This window comes from Pimephales promelas, chromosome 14, assembly GCF_988280905.1.
Source record: "Pimephales promelas chromosome 14, fPimPro1.hap1.1, whole genome shotgun sequence".
NCBI classification, from domain to species: domain Eukaryota; kingdom Metazoa; phylum Chordata; class Actinopteri; order Cypriniformes; family Leuciscidae; genus Pimephales; species Pimephales promelas.
Window position 1 is genome coordinate 7,240,460 of NC_142782.1, and position 16,471 is coordinate 7,256,930.

General features: G+C 34.8%; 1 protein-coding gene across 9 annotated transcripts in view; it reads right to left on the reverse strand.

The window, feature by feature from the left end:
* prdm16 (PR domain containing 16) overlaps window positions 1-16,471 on the reverse strand; it is a 302,841-nt gene that overhangs the window by 41,463 nt on the left and 244,907 nt on the right. For all 9 annotated transcript variants that reach the window (XM_089119357.1, XM_089119354.1, XM_089119351.1 and 6 more), the window contains exon 4: window positions 4,713-4,850. In XM_089119357.1, the coding sequence (XP_088975483.1) occupies window positions 4,713-4,850 (138 nt within the window). The remainder of the gene's footprint in view (window positions 1-4,712; window positions 4,851-16,471) is intronic.

Here is a 16,471-nt window from a genome sequence, read left to right on the forward strand (position 1 = left end):
GGCGTAGTCAAACGAGGAGGTGCATACTTTCCTTTGTTTGGTTGCCGAAGAGAGGATCCTGCGAGAGATTAATAGGGCAGCGAGGAATAAAAGGCGTCATTATGACGACCGGGTACTATTTGTGGCGCTACTGCCTGCAATTGAAAACGGTGTGAAAAGCAAGCCGAGTCGAGGCGAGCCGAGTCAAGTCAAGTCGAGCTGCTACTGGCTATGGAAAAGTGCCATGAGTAGGTACATTTAAATTTGAACTTACATTGCGACCACTAAAAAAGTATGTTCTATATAGTATGAATATTTGTAGTATGAATGTAATCCGCACTTACTCGCCTCTATTCATAAATCCTCTCCCGTGGCCTAATATGATAGTAAAGTGTCCATCGTATGCACACTTCAGAGTCTCGCCAGAAGTAGCAGGTCATCTGGGAACCTTTCGCCTTACTGTTTTTTTGAATACTATGCATTTAGACATACTACTCTTTTGGCGTGCTGGTTTTCCAACGCGTTCTCATCCCAGGGCGTCATATAGTGACGCTTTTGAAATTTCGTCTAATTCCAACACACATGGAACACTTTAGTGTCATTATAAAACGCACAGAACTTGGGTAGGTTTAGTTTTGGGGTAGGTTTAGGATTACACCACTAGGAGGCGCATTCTGGTCCATATCTGTGTCTCATATTGACGCTAAAGGGTGCCATGTGCGTTGGATGTGGACGAAATGTCAAAAGTGTCAGTATATGACGCCCTAGGATGAGAACAAGCTGGGTTTTCACATACTGTACTACATAGTAGGGAAGTATTTGATTTTGGACGCAGCGCGTATCTTTTGAACGAGATATGACTGCGTGCGTTTACAGAGAAGGATTATATTTATTAAATACGATATCGTAAATATCGTATTGCTTCAGAATAGTTATTTGTAATATCTTTATACAATTTTAGGTCAATTTTTGCAATAAATAGCTGTGACTGTACTTTTATTCGCCTGTTACGTGTTTTACATTGTTAAGAAGTGGGTATGGTTTAGGGTAGGAGCGGGGTTATTTGCTCCAGAATATAAAAGTGTAAATATTTATAAAATCATTTCTACTTTTACAAATGCAAAGAATGAAATGTGTCTTGATTTGACGCACAAGGCAAACAACTGAAAGCAATGGAGTATCCTGTGACACAACGAACAATGCTAAAAGGGTGCGTTAAAAAGTGACTCCGAGCATCAATATGTGACGAGTTGGGAGTGAGAACGTGCTGTTTATGTTTTTTTATTTTAGTAATTTATGAAGCTTCACACGTCTCATCCACAGTCTTTTTCATTGTATGGAAAAGAGGAGCAAGGACATTCGGTAACACTTTACTTGAAGGGGTGTTCATAAGACTGACATGACACCTTCATAACCATGACATGACATATGTCTTAAATATGAAGTAGGGTGTTTATGACAACTGTCATTAAGTAACTTTCGTAATCATTAAGTAACTTTTATATGCAAATATGACATTGTTTAAGATGTCTTTGTTATGACATCTTGACATAAACCATAACATCATAACCTCAGTGTCTTTGTCATGACAACTTGACATTAAATTAAGTTAAACTGTCATGTGGTTGGCTTTGACATTGGCTGTCATGAGGCATTATACATGTGTGTCATGGATATTTTTCATAACCTCAACTACAGTGGTACTAATTGAATTTGTCATTAAAAAGTTATAATGGCTTCATGACAGCCAATGTCAAAACCAACCACCTGATAGTTTAATGTAATGTTAACCAATAAAGCTAAAGCTAACTTAAGTTTGATATTTAATCTGCTATGTCATGTTTATGACAGGTTGTGTTGTGTCAAGATGTCATGACAAAGACACTGACAGGTTATGATGTATTGGTTTATGTCAAGATGGCATAACAAAGACATTTGCAATAAAAACGAATGACACTTAATGACAGTTGTCATAAACATGCATAAACTCTACTTAATATTCAAGACATACTGTATGTCATGTCATGGTTATTAAGGTGTCATATTAGTCTTATGCAAGTAAAGTGTTACCAGGCATTCTGCCTGTTGAAGAAGAAATAAATTCATACAGGTTTGCAATGACAAGAGGGTGAGAAAATATTGACCACATAATCATTTTTGGTTGAACTGTCCCTTTAAACAAGAAAGTGAGCAATATAAGCTAGATAAGGCAACCACTAAGGACCCCTCACTTAATCAGTTAGATATCATGTAAGCAAAGGAAACAATCCACACTCAACAACAAGTGCTTCATGATCAGATTAAGACCTCCGCAGCAGTTGCATCAGCACAATTCCTGGTAGGATTTGACTGAACAAAGCCCTCCGTACAGTAAACACACAGCAATCTTTCCGGCCAGACAACGAGCCTGTTAGGAGATCTCTGGCTTTATGAGAGATCAGATACCTTATCTCAAACAGACAACTGCTCGTCTTTTCAAAGGAAGCAAATAATTGAAGACAGTGGATTACAAGATTCAGGAGTGTCCAAACTCGCTTTGAATGTGATTCTTGTAAAATGACTTCTGAGTCACTTCCTCTGAAAAAAGAGTGGGAACAGCCTTCATCAAACAATAGGCTGTTTTGATCTATTGTCTAAGTGGTGACATCTTGACAGCAGCGGGTCCTAATGCTCGTAACATACTTGCTGTCTCTTCGAGCTTCTCAAAGGATGCTCATCATAAAGGCTCATGATGGGGATTGTCTGATATACTCTCAAAAAAGGCTCAAACTGATACTAGACTGTAGGTACTCCATCCTATTATATGATTCGTGTATTTCAATAACAACTACCAAAACAAGCATGTGCTCCTGCAATACATATTAACAACCTATACATTTATGACTGCAGTAAACGCTCTGCTGCGATTTTAGAATTGATGTGTTCACTGTAGAAGCATTGCTGTGCTGAGATGTTGACATTCACATCATAAACGGATTTATAAATGCATCGTTTCGGCCTTGGATGCTGATTGGTCAATTCAACGTTTTAAGCATATGCACAACCGTTTCAAACTTTAGGTTTAATAGGATTTTTTTGGTTTTACTTTATTTCATTGGTCCCTTTAACACATTCCGTTGACCATAAGTAACGTTGCACCTACATGTCTACCAACTGTACACTGTAAAAAGTAAAATATACTTAACTTAAAATTTACAGTAATAAACCGTTTTTTAATTTTCTGATAAAATGTTGATTTACCAACTTATTGACGTATTTATATCTGTTTTAGGCCATTGTAATACACTGACAACCAACAATCATCACAGTAGTGATGAGAGTTACATGAGCAATCACAGCTCATCACAAGTGAATACTTATATAAAGTACTAGTTATATAAAGAAGCTGTGTCATTCACACAAACATTAAACACCATCATGGTAACACATGAAATAAAAAAAAAGAAATGCAATAAATATTAATTTAACAACATTAAATGTAACAAAACCCTAATGTACAGAACTGATTAGAAAAATTAAAAACAATAAAACTACGAGGAACCATAGTTATTTCAACAAAAACTCATCAAATGTGAAGTGTCACACAGGGAATTGTGGGAATGTCAATTCAAATGGTTTTTCACTGCAAATTATACAATGATTTATTATTTTTCACTTTCAAAAACTGTAAATTTAACGGTATTTTACTGTAAAATTATATCACAGTTATTTACCGTGTATAGTACGGGAACTTTCTGTTAACTTTTGCACTGTAGCATTTTTGCAGTATTTTACCGTTAAAATCACAGTTATTTTTGTAAACTGGCAGGGTTAGGGTTAATAGAATAAGTTGACATGTAGATTCAGAGTAGTGGAGCATCAAAATAAAGTATTAACGAAATATAAATCAGACAGTCAACTAAAACTCTACTGAGAGTTAGTTGACATGTAGATGCAAAGTTACTCAAACAGAATATTCAAAAGAGACTACCAAAATAACGTATTACCGATTTTTTTCTCTATTTCTCTTTTTTCATTATTCCCAAAATGCTGCATTTATTTGATTAAAAATACAGTAAAAACAGTAATATTTTGAAGTATTATTATATTTTAAAATTATTTTAAAACGTAATTTATTCCTTGCAAAGCTGAATTTTCATCGACATTACTAATATTTTCAGTCCACGTGGTCCTTCAGAAATCATTTTAAAATGCTGATTTGGTTCTCAAGAAACCTTTGTTATTATTATCAATGTCGAAAACAACTGTGCTACTTAATTTTTGGTAGCAATCGTGATACTTGTTTCTTTGATGAATAGAAAACATTTATTTGACACAATTTTTTATTTTTTTTAATTTGTAAATGTAATAAAAAAAAAGTAAGGACTATATAATTTTATTATCTATTATCAATTTTTTTCAATAAAATATTTTTGATGGCAAAAAAAATTGTATTATGAAGTAACAATTTTATGAAAACAAGGCGCTTAGTTGAGCAGTATTTTACATATGGTCACGGCATGACCTCTCAATCTAAATTGCCAAAATCATCTAAAAAATAACATAACTGTCATAATTATTTCAAAATAAAATAACTTTTTAAATAAACTAAAAATAACTTAACAAATACAAATAATGAAGAAAAATGAACACTGTGCATTGCTCACCAGAAACAGTCTATACAGTGGACAACCAATCAGACAGAGAGATGACAGAGAAGAGACGCGACATAAACGTGTTTACTCTCAACTCACCTGGTCTTCGCTGATGTGGCACATGGCCAGGTTGTGCTCTTCATGGGACGGGGCTGTGCGCACATATTTGAGCCAACTTCCACTGGCCTCCAGAGCCCCATCCAGACAGAACTTCACATTGCCCATGTTGTCCATTACCTGGAGACAGAGAAACACACAATGCATTTTAAAGGGTGCTGTCATTAAAACATATCTGCAGACAGTGACTACGAGGATAAGTGATGTAATATGTAACAGACGTCATATAAAGGAGCAGCTAGTCAAACATGAGGTTACACTTTATTTCGATTGTCCACTTTAGACACTCTTTGCAACTATGTCAACTAACTCTCCTCACTGAAAAAAAAAAAGATTTTCGCTGCTTGTTCAAATTGCTTAGTTAAAATGAGCTTAAGCAACACAATTGTTACACATTTTGTACAAACTTAATTTGATTGTGTTAAAAATATATGCAATATTTAAGTTTACTTAATCCGTTTGTGTTGCATTAACTGACACTGGGCGGTGCTTGTTAGTTCCCAGCATGCTTTCCATATGTTAAAATATAAATGTTAAAATTAAGTGTTATGTTATGTGTTTTTGAGAAAATGAGAAAGACTTGATAGTGCGTAGTTGTGTTTATTGTTCAATTGCATTGGAATTGTACAGTTTTCAGCAAATGCATTGGCTGATGAGCATGTAAAACTTATCATTTACGATGCTAAAATATGCTAATGGTATTAAATAGTTGGTTAGAATATAAGAATTTATTAGTGTGACACTAAATAAACTATATTGCATTGGATGAATGGATATATGATTTAGAAGACCTGAATCATATCAGTTGGTGTAAAACATTGCAAACTAGTTGGGCTGACACTATTAAATTAAGTTGTGCACAACCATAGTAAATAAGTTGAATCAACCTTAATAAATTAAGTTGACTCAACGCAAGTACATTAAATTGGAATAAAAGAACTGCACAATGCTGAAATAAAGCATGCAAATTAATCATGTGGAAATCCTTTCCATGATTATTATTATTATTTTTTTTTTGAATGTTCATTCAAAGAGTTCTTTTCTGTTAGGGTAGGGTTCGGGTTAGTAGAATAAGTTGATATAGTTGCAGAGTTGCTTGTGGGGGACCATACAAATAAATTGTTAGCAGATATCAGTCTACTAATTCTCTATTGTCTGTTAATTAACATGTAGTTGCAAAGTAGACTGTCTAAAGTGGACTATTGAAATTACGTGGAACCAAAAGATATTTACTTTATCTGTAGTTTATAGGAATCAAATCTACTTTTTTCTCTCATTGAAAGGGGGGATTTAAACATTGAAGACGTCTTCAATGCTGTGTGAAGCCTCAGAGGCTCATGTTGATTAACTTCTGGTTAACCTGACACTACTAGGGAAGTAGAGTTTGGGGTGTCTGGTTACTTGTCAAGGGAAACGGAGAGAGAGAGATGGAGGGATTGAGAGAGGCAAAGTGAGACAGGATGTCAGGAAATGACCGGAAGGAGAGTGGACGCTGTTCTCTCGTGAGATTTACGGCGCTCTTTTGTTGATATATTACCGAGCAAAAGTGAGAAATGCCACTGAAAGCTGTGGAGTCTCTCTTTGAAAACAGAAACTCTGTGTAAATGTTTGCTTCAGCTCTATGAAGTTGAAACCAAATATCAAGTGTGCCGTGAGCGATTAAGACAGAAACGGAATATCCGCACAAGTGGCGTGAATCCGTGCTAATAAATCTGTCTCTGGGCCCATGTTAGCCCTGAACTCCAGAGTGATTATATTCCAGCACATTAACACTCACAGTGGGCTGTATTTGGAACATCTATACGGATTTTAATCAAGACAAATAAGTTTCATGGCGAGTTCAAATAATTAAGCAATTAAATATTTCATTTTGTGTTGTTGTTGTTTTATTTCTCACAAAATTGGATTGCTTAACTGTTTTTTTGAGAAAAGTTAATCCTATAAGGGCTTATGCACATTGTTAAAACTTTGATTGTATGTCTGAACATTTGTGTTTGTTTGTACCTCTCAAACAAATACACACACATTGATAACACTTTTCTGGGAGTCTATAGGCTTAAAATGCCCTATAATGACATTCATGATGCTTTATGATTAAACAGCCATTAATTATTACTTTTTAACGCATTTTCATAAATTATGCAATAACATTTCAATACTGTCAACATGAACATTTTTTTTTTAATAAATATAAAAGGGAAAGTAAAATACGTATTTTTTAATCAGCTTTTGCCTTTACTAATTCCTTTAAAAAGTTCTAAAATATAAGTATTTCATGTGGCCTCCAAATTAATGCACGTGAAAGATGTATGCAGAATAAGTTAAAACAAATTAGTAAACATTGTGTTTAAAACAGTTTTCAATAATTATGTCAATTTTCTAAAATATAGCTCATGTTTACCACCCACATATGAACGGTTACACCTTAAACAAGTAATGCATTGTTGTTGATCATGTGTTAAACAATATAATCTTAAAACGGATCTCTATGAATGGGGAAGTATTACAATGTCTTATAATGGTGATTTCTTCATGTACATGACAAATGACAGACTTTCTTTAAAAATTTCAGAAGTTGTGTTGGATGTGAGAGAGCAAGAACATGTTCACGTGTCAAATACTGAAAACTGAACAAGACTTTAAGAATAATTCACCAATGTACACATTTCAAACATCCACAAATGAACAAGAATTTAAATCAAGATAAATGAGTTGCAAAATGGTACAGCATGCTACACTGCAAAAAAATATTGATGGTTTAACTTAAAAAAGTAAGTAACCCGGTTGCCTTAAAATTTTAAGTTCATTGGACTGGAAAAAGTGAGTTAATACAATGAAGGAGATTAATTTAACCCTCAGAAACTCAAAAGTATATGTTATCTGAGCTAAATAAATTATTTAAGTTGATTTGACAAAAGAAAAAAATGTTGTGATTACTCACCGTAAAAAAAAAATATTGTTGGTTTAACTTAAAAAAAGTAAGTAACCTGGGTTGCCTTAAAATTTTAAGTTGGTTGAACTGGAAAAAGTGAGATAATACAATGAAGGAGATTAATTTAACCATCAGAAACTCAAAATAATAAGTTATCTCAACTAAATAAATTATTATAAAGTTGATTTGACAAAAGAAAATATGTTGTGATAACAAATCTTGAAAATATTTTTTACAGTGTAAACAAAAATGGAAAATGTATTTTTTTTTTTAACACAAAGGTTAACACATGCATTTCTCGCCATCTAGATGTAAAAAAAAAAAATCATTGATATGTTTATGTATGTTGTTTTGGAGAGCTGAAATGATGTACCCAAGAAGACGCCCGGTTATGTTATGCAAATATGTCACTTAGTTAATAGGAATAATACTGCAGAGTGAACACAAGCTATTCATTCACAAATACACATATTCAAGTGAAGGTGAACTCATCTGTCTAAACAAACTAACTACAGGTATCACTCATGAGAAACAGGTTCTTTTGAGGAGGGATTGGGGCTGTAAAATGGTTTGCAAACACTGGTTGTAATAAACACAATCGTAATAAGAGAAACATAACCTATATTTTTATTAGTGGCCTTTGCTAAGGCAAGCACAAGTATTATTATGGCATTTGAACAAACCTCTAACCCTAAGTATTCGAATTTGGCATGTGCGACAAACTAATGATAACTTAAATTGGCCGTGGCTTTCTGAGGAGAGGAGTGCTTTTAGTTTTCAGACTAAATATGATCAAATGATTTGCACATGGTGAAAGACAGAACAGGCTAAATAGGCAAATCAGACTTGCTTGAAAGGATATGTATACCCTAAATCACACCCTAGCAACCGCATAGCAACATTCAGGCAACCGCACAGACCCAGCCTAACTGGTGTCATAGTCACACCTTGCTGGTAAACTGCTTTATAGATGAAATGAAGTATATTTGATGACCTTTATAATGTACAAAATCAACACCGAACTGACTTCAGTTGAACAATAGAGCTGCTTTACAGCCAAAATGAACTCTGCTTTGAAACAATCTCTATATAAATAAAGGTGACTTGAGCACCGCTCACACAGAAGTCACTATCAAACCAAGCAGCTTTCTGTTTGTCAACACAGCAAATCCGTGTGACCAACTTTCCCCTCACGTGAGATTCCTATTGAAACGACTGGATTTTGCCTGTGAAATGTAGCAATGGTAAATGTAAGTAACCACACCTTAATGAACTAACACTGCACACTGCAAGCGACTAAACTTATCTCTCCCATTATATTCAGTTAAGCTCTTTACAATACAAGCATACAGACGTGACATGATACATTCAAATCCAGGGGCGACTTGAAATCAGGTACGTTTTTTTCCTCTTATCTCACTCTCCCTTCTAAGTTTCAGGCCCATTTTCTCTCTCTTTCTTTGCTTTCCCGAAAGTTTGAAGGGTCAAATACCAGAGGGACGGCTCTCGAGTCTGCTTTGGGGTTAAGGAGCCCCTCTGTGCCGTTTTAAGAGCCCAATTACTCCCATCAGGTGTGAGGAACTGCCTTTGCAGACGAGCTGGTACAAAAACACACACACACATGTGCCACTGGGAGTGTTTGTGCCACAAGGTGAAGAATAAGTGTGCTAAACAGCTCGAGCCAAGCCGTATTTCTAAAGCGTCGACACCTTCACAGGCTAAAACGGGCACGAGCGACTAATAGAACGTGATTTTAGTTAGTCTTGCAGCTGAAGAATAACAGAAAGAATGAAAGGAAAGAATGACCTCTGGAGCTAATATGGAGCTAATCAAAGACGGGAGAGAAAACCAATGAAATAGACAGAAACTTAGCTAACATGGTTTCAGGTTCACATACACACCCAACCATGATGAGCGCAGACACTTTTGTTCAGGGCCGTGCACAGACATTTTGAGGGGCAGTGGCCTTAGCCAAAAAAGGGGGCACTAAGGGGGTGGTTGCTTCTTAACACAAATTATTCAGTTATTGTTACAGTTTTAATTTTTTTTTACATTATTGTTACAGAATTTTCCTTTTACAGCAAAAAAGGATGGGGGGAGGGGGGTGTACTTAGGCTATTATTTGTATTAGATCGAGAGAGTACAATAATTTGATTAGACAAGCAGCTTCTAAGAACGTGGATATGTTGTACAAGTTGTTAGCACTAGTAAGACCAAGAGCAAAACATTACCGACATAAATGCACAAAAACAAACAAAAAATAATGAATAATTTCGCAGATTCAACTACCCTATCTCACGACCAATTCGTACGAATTCGTACGAATGATTCAAAAGTGGCTAATTCGTACTAATTCATACGACCTCACTCGTACAAATTTGTACGATTTGTCTAAACCCACGTGACGGTTATGTTTAGGGGCGGGGTCAGGGGTAGGTCATTCGTACGAATTCATACGAATTGGCTAATTCATAAAATATGTACGATTTAGCTAAATCGTACTAATTCGTACGAGTGAGGTCGTACAAATTGTTATGAATTAGCCACCTCGTAAAATTCGGACGAATTCCCGTGAGATCGGGTTGGATTCAGCCACTGTCTATTATGGAAGCTTGTTTCCGCCACTGAATAAAAATAAAAATAAATAAATAATTGCGACTTTTTATCTCAAAATTGTGAGATATGAAGTCAGAATTGTGAGAAATAAAGTCAGAATTGCATGATATAAAGCCAGAATTGCGTGATATAAAGTCAGAATTGCGTGATATAAAGTCAGAATTGCGAGATATAAAGTCAGAATTGCGAGATATAAAGTCAGAATTGCGTGATATAAAGCCAGAATTGCGTGATATAAAGTCAGAATTGCGTGATATAAAGTCAGAATTGCGAGATATAAAGTCAGAATTGCGAGATATAAAGCCAGAATTGCGTGATATAAAGTCAGAATTGCGTGTTATAAAGTCGCAATTCTAAGAGAAAAAAAAAAACAGAATTGCGACTTTTTCTCTCACAATTGCTATTTTACATCTCGCAATTTTGACTTTACAACACATAATTGCGAGTTTATAGTCGAATTTCTTACATCTTTTCTCAGAATTGTAAGATAGATATACTCGCAATTGCGAGTCTCAAGCCAATTCTTAAGGGGCAAAAAATATTTTTCCCCTCAGAATAGTTTATATTCTGTCTTCTGACAATTCTGACTTTATAACACGCAATTGTGACTTTATAACACCCAATTCTGACTTTATTTCACGCAAATCTGACTTCACATCTCGCAATTCTGAGAAATAAAGTCAGAATTGCGAGATGTAAACTCGCAATTGTGAGAATAAAAGTCAGAATTGTGAGATAAAAAGTTGCAATTGCCTTTTTTATTTTTCATTCTGTGGCGGAAACAAGCTTCCCTAGTCTTGCATAGCCTACCTGTTAATGCAACAGCTTTCGTGAACTATTCCTACGCTATCTCACGACCAATTCGTACGAATTCGACGCATGATTAAAAAGTGTCTAATTCGTACTAATTCGTACGACCTCACTCGTACGAATTTTTACGATTTGTCTAAACCCACGTGATGGTTAGGTTTAGGGGCGGGGTAAGGGGTAGGTCATTCGTACGAATTCATATGAATTGGCCAATTCGTAAAATATGTACGATTTAGCAAAATCGTACTAATTCGCACGAGTGAGGTCGTATGAATTAGTACGAATTAGATACTTTTTAATCATGCGTCGAATTCGTACGATTTGGTCGTGAGATCAGGTTGACTATTCACTCAGTTTCAAGAGAGGGCCGCAGACATACGCTGCGGAGTGTGGACTGCGGAGCGAGCGGGAAAACCTGGAGCGGATTAGCGGAATTAAAGGAATGCTTTAAGCAAAGCAGAGCAGGTGGGCAGGAGGGGCACCTCAGTCGATGAGGGCAGAGGGGCAGTGGCTCTAGCCACCGGGCCACCCCCCTGTGCACGGCCCTGCTTTTGTTGTTGACTTTAGTTTTTGTTATGGTTGCTTATAGTTTCCAAGCAACTGATGTGTATAAATATTTTACAGTGCTTTTGAAAGTGGATCATCTAGTTATATTGTGATAGTCTGTGTCACTGTCGCCATTTTTTTTTCCATAGGTTTCTTATGTTTTGGTTTGTGTCCCTCATGTTCCAATATGCCTGTATTTACTCACTCTCATATTCCAAAACAACAGATATTTTTGAAGAATATTGGGAACAAACCGTCAAAAAATATTCCACAGAAGAACAAAAGTCATACCGCTTTGGAACGACGCGAGGGTGAGTAAATGATGACAGTATTTTGGCGTCACCTGTCAAGCTCTCAAATCCAAAAGCGGGAGCAAATTCCTTTTTTTCAGAGCAATTTAAGTGCAAAGCATCTTATTCTCCCAGCAATCCATCTCAATCAGGTACAAAATGTGCTAAAATAGCACTGCGTTGTCTACTTCAGTCCTGTTCTGTTCAAATATGTCTCCTTTCTATGCAAATGCCGCCTATTGCATATTGTGTTCAATGTGCGCTGTTTGCCTGAAATTAATTTTTGTGTGCATTTTCAAATGATTATGGGGAAGAGAGCTATTACCGCTGATGATCTGGATGTGTGAACCAGTCAAACACACTTTTTGGCATTTTAAAGAGCTGATTCGTGTGTGTAGATGCACAATCCCTGTAAAACACACCCGATCGCATTGGTTTGCCGCATCCTTCACAAACGACATGTAAGAGTGTATTTGTGCGTCCAGCAAAGATTTGTGTGTTTGTGGCGTCACCTGATTTGCATAACTGCTTTAGAGAATCAAAAACAATGCTATCAGTGGGCTAAATTCATTCTTGGTGAATTCCTCCTTGGTTTTAATGGATGTGTGTGTGAGAGATTTCCTCCCTTCGTACAGAAGCCCGACAGGATATATGATAAGACGGACCCTGAATTGAACACTTTTGTTTCTCACAAAGGGAAAAGAGGGAAATTCCCCTGCAAACCCTTTTAAACCGGCAGCTGCACACACACACACACTTGCTGTCCACCTTTACGGCATACAGCTCCTCAACCTGCATGACTGATGTAGTGTGCAAAGTGAACATCTCATAAAACGTCACCTGCAGTCAGGCCTGCATGTACCTGTAACATATCAATATTTTACAACGCCAGCAAACACCATTTCTGAAGCCGTATATAACCGGGGCCCCGCAAACGCAAAGTATTCACACATTATTCATAGATATAAAGGTCTTAAAACATGTTGTGCTTCTTGTTGTGCCGCTAAAAGAAAGTCGAAAAACCGTGGAAGTGGGTCAAAGCATTCATTTAAGTGTGAGGGTTCTTGTGAAGTGTTTCGTTGATTAGGTGTTGTGTGTGCACTGCCGAGAAGAAAAACACATTGTGTTGAAAGTTCTTATCTCTCACCTGTGTGTGTATTTATGTGAAGCAGGGTGTGTGAGAGTTTGTAGGGGGGTGTGTGTATGTGTAATGTTCTTACTTGACCATGTGGTGGTTTTCTAAGTTTGACTTTTTTCACACTCAATATTGATATTGAAATGATGGCATGAAGACACCAAATTTCAGTATTCAAAGGTTTGGGGTCAGATTTATTTTTTATATTTATTAATTATATATATATATATATATATATATATATATATATATATATATATATATATATGAAGAGTTCAGATGCAAAAGCCTCTAAATGCAAATTTTCTTCTTTTATGATGATTTTTATCATATTTAAGTTCAGTAATTTCACTTAAATAACAATTAATAGGTACTTGTCATTGACATTTAAGTGAAATCACTGAACTGAAATATACAAGCTTGATAAAAATGATCATTCTAGAAGAAAATTTCAAATGGCACTTACAGGCTTTTGCATCTGAACTCTTCATATATATATATATATATATATATATATATATATATATATACACACACATTGAAAATTATAATAATATATCAATTGGAAATTAAAAAAAAATAAAAAGCATCTATTTTATATCAATGCACCTTTATTTCACAATTTTATTTTATTTTATATATATATATATATATATATATATATATATATATATATTATTATTTTTAATTGAAACATATATATATATATATATATATGAAGAGTTCAGATGCAATAGCCTCTAAATGCCATTTGAAATTTTCTTCTTTATAGATGATTTTTATCAAACTTGTATATTTAAGTTCAGTAATTTCACTTAAATGACAATTAATAGGTAATTATCATTGCCATTTAAGTGAAATCACTGAACTTAAATATACAAGCTTGATAAAAATGATCATTCTAGAAGAAAATTTCAAATGGCATTTAGAGGCTTTTGCATCTGAACTCTTCATATATATATATATATATATGAAAAGCATCAAATAAAGAATAATAAAATAAATAATTATATAATAATACAAAATAAATTTTATATATATATATATATATATATATATATCATTTTTTGTATTATATATTTATTTAATTTAGTATTCTTTATTTTAAATTGTAATAGTATTTCAAAATTATACAGTTTTAAAATACTTTGTGATCAAATAAATGCAGCTTTAGTGAAGATAAGAGACTTCTTTCAAAATTTAAAGATTCCATTTTCTCAAAATTCACTAAAACATTTTGAAATATTATTCTCAAATCTAATATTGCAAAAGCATAACGGTGGATGGGACATCAAATATGTTGGCGCATTGATATAAAATTGATCTAATCTGTGTTTATATTCTATTCTATTTAAATATGAAATTTTATTAAGCTTTCATTTGAATTTTTTTTTTAATGTATTGATAATTAGACAGATTTCATAAGTGCAAAGCCGTCCCAAACGTCTCAGGAGGTGTGTGTCTTTATTCGGGATTGAGCACTTCAGAAATGAGGGACGCTGAGAGAATTCGCGGTGCTTGTCACCCTCATTGTGTAAAACAGGAAGGCTTAGCTGACACCTCTGTAGAGAGCGGCCCGACACAATGGCTAATGCAGTGACACAAGAACAAGCATACACTCTCTGTGCTCATATCCTGGGGAAGTGTGTGTGTGTGTCTGTGGTCCTGATAAACCCTGCATTGAGGGGACCAAATATCCCCAACAAAGATAGTAATACCATTCATTTTTGACTTTGTGGTGACATTTATTGAAAAGAACAGCTTATGAATCATACAGAATGATATTTTTGGAAAATGTAAAAAAAATCCAGAAAGTTTTCTGTGATTGGTTTGCGGAGAGAATATACAGTTTGTACATTATAAAAATCATTATGCCTATATGGAATATGCCATTATGCCTACATTGATCACTGTTGTGGTGGTGTTTTGTGGGTCTGTGTGCCACAGTAATTGACTTACTGGACTTAATGGTTTACCTGATTATCAGTATATCATTTTCCAGGAACACATGATACATGATACATCAGGATTTTAAGGAATGTTTCGTTGTAGTTTCTTTGTTCAATCATCTCAATCATCAGTGCATTGCATGATATATTTTGCCCCCCACAATCAAAGTATTTCAATTTTATCCTACCAGGATGTTTCATTGGGAGAGATATATAGTGACAACTGATAATTATATAGAATTTATGCAAGTATAGTGCTATAATGTGTTTAAAGATAATTACATCTTATGTTTGTCAATATAAAAACACATGCAAAATATTTTGTGTAAAGGTAAATTAACTGTTCCATTTAAAAAAATAATAATAAAATCATATTTCACATGTGTTGAGCGTTGTTTATTGTGATGCTATGTGGTTGTTAGGGTGTTTTAGATGGTTGCTAGGTGGTTTTTTACTGAGCCAAGACAAAACAGCGCACCAAAAGTCTCTACAATAAAAATTCTCTATGATATGATGCAAGTTTTAGGGTTATTTTTGCTGTTTTATCTTCTGCCAGTTGAACCTTTGAGATGGAAAAAGAAGCAGAGAAGGCAGTCGGGATGGCAGCTAGAGGGCAGTCATGTACGGGGCCCGTAGTGACAGAAGAAAGGTCAAACCCATCCTCTTCCTTCACACTCACACTCCATCAGTTGACCTCCGACTTAAACATGTGTCCCTTGTGCTGTAATTAACAGCTCTGGTTAGAGTTCATTAAAGTCAGATCCAGGATCAGTTTCCCATAATCAGATTCTTATCGCACACATTACGTCTGGAATCCAAAACTGGCCACGGATCAGAGGAGAAGCACACCTCGTACAACAGACACTTTTTTATGCTGAGTGGGGACTAAACAATCCACGCTGTGTGTAAAGTAATACATACACTGTAAAAAAAATGTTTAAGATTTGTTATCACAACATTTTTTCTTTTGTCAAATCAACTTAAATAATTTATTTAGTTCAGATAACTTATTGTTTTGAGTTTCTGATGATTAAATCAATCTCCTTCATTGTATTAACTCACTTTTTCCCTTTCAAAACTTAAAATTTGAAGGCAACCAGATTACTTAATATTTTTTAAGTTAAACCAACAATATTTTTTTTTACAGTGTAGTCACATGATACAATATGAAACTGGGATTGTACATATTTTTTCTGATATTTTTTATGTATTATTTTTTCTTATGGATTTTGTCTATAGGTTGAAAGGCATGGAGCACATTTAGAACACTTTATGCATTGAACAAATATAATATGATGCATCTCAGAGTGAATGTTTTAATATAGCAAATTTTATCCAGCAGATTTTTAGATATACAATTCAATATATTGTATGCTATTATAGTATTTATTACACTCTTAAAATTGCTGGATTGTTTTAACCCAACTTTGGGTCAAAGATGGACCAACCCAGCCATTGGGTCA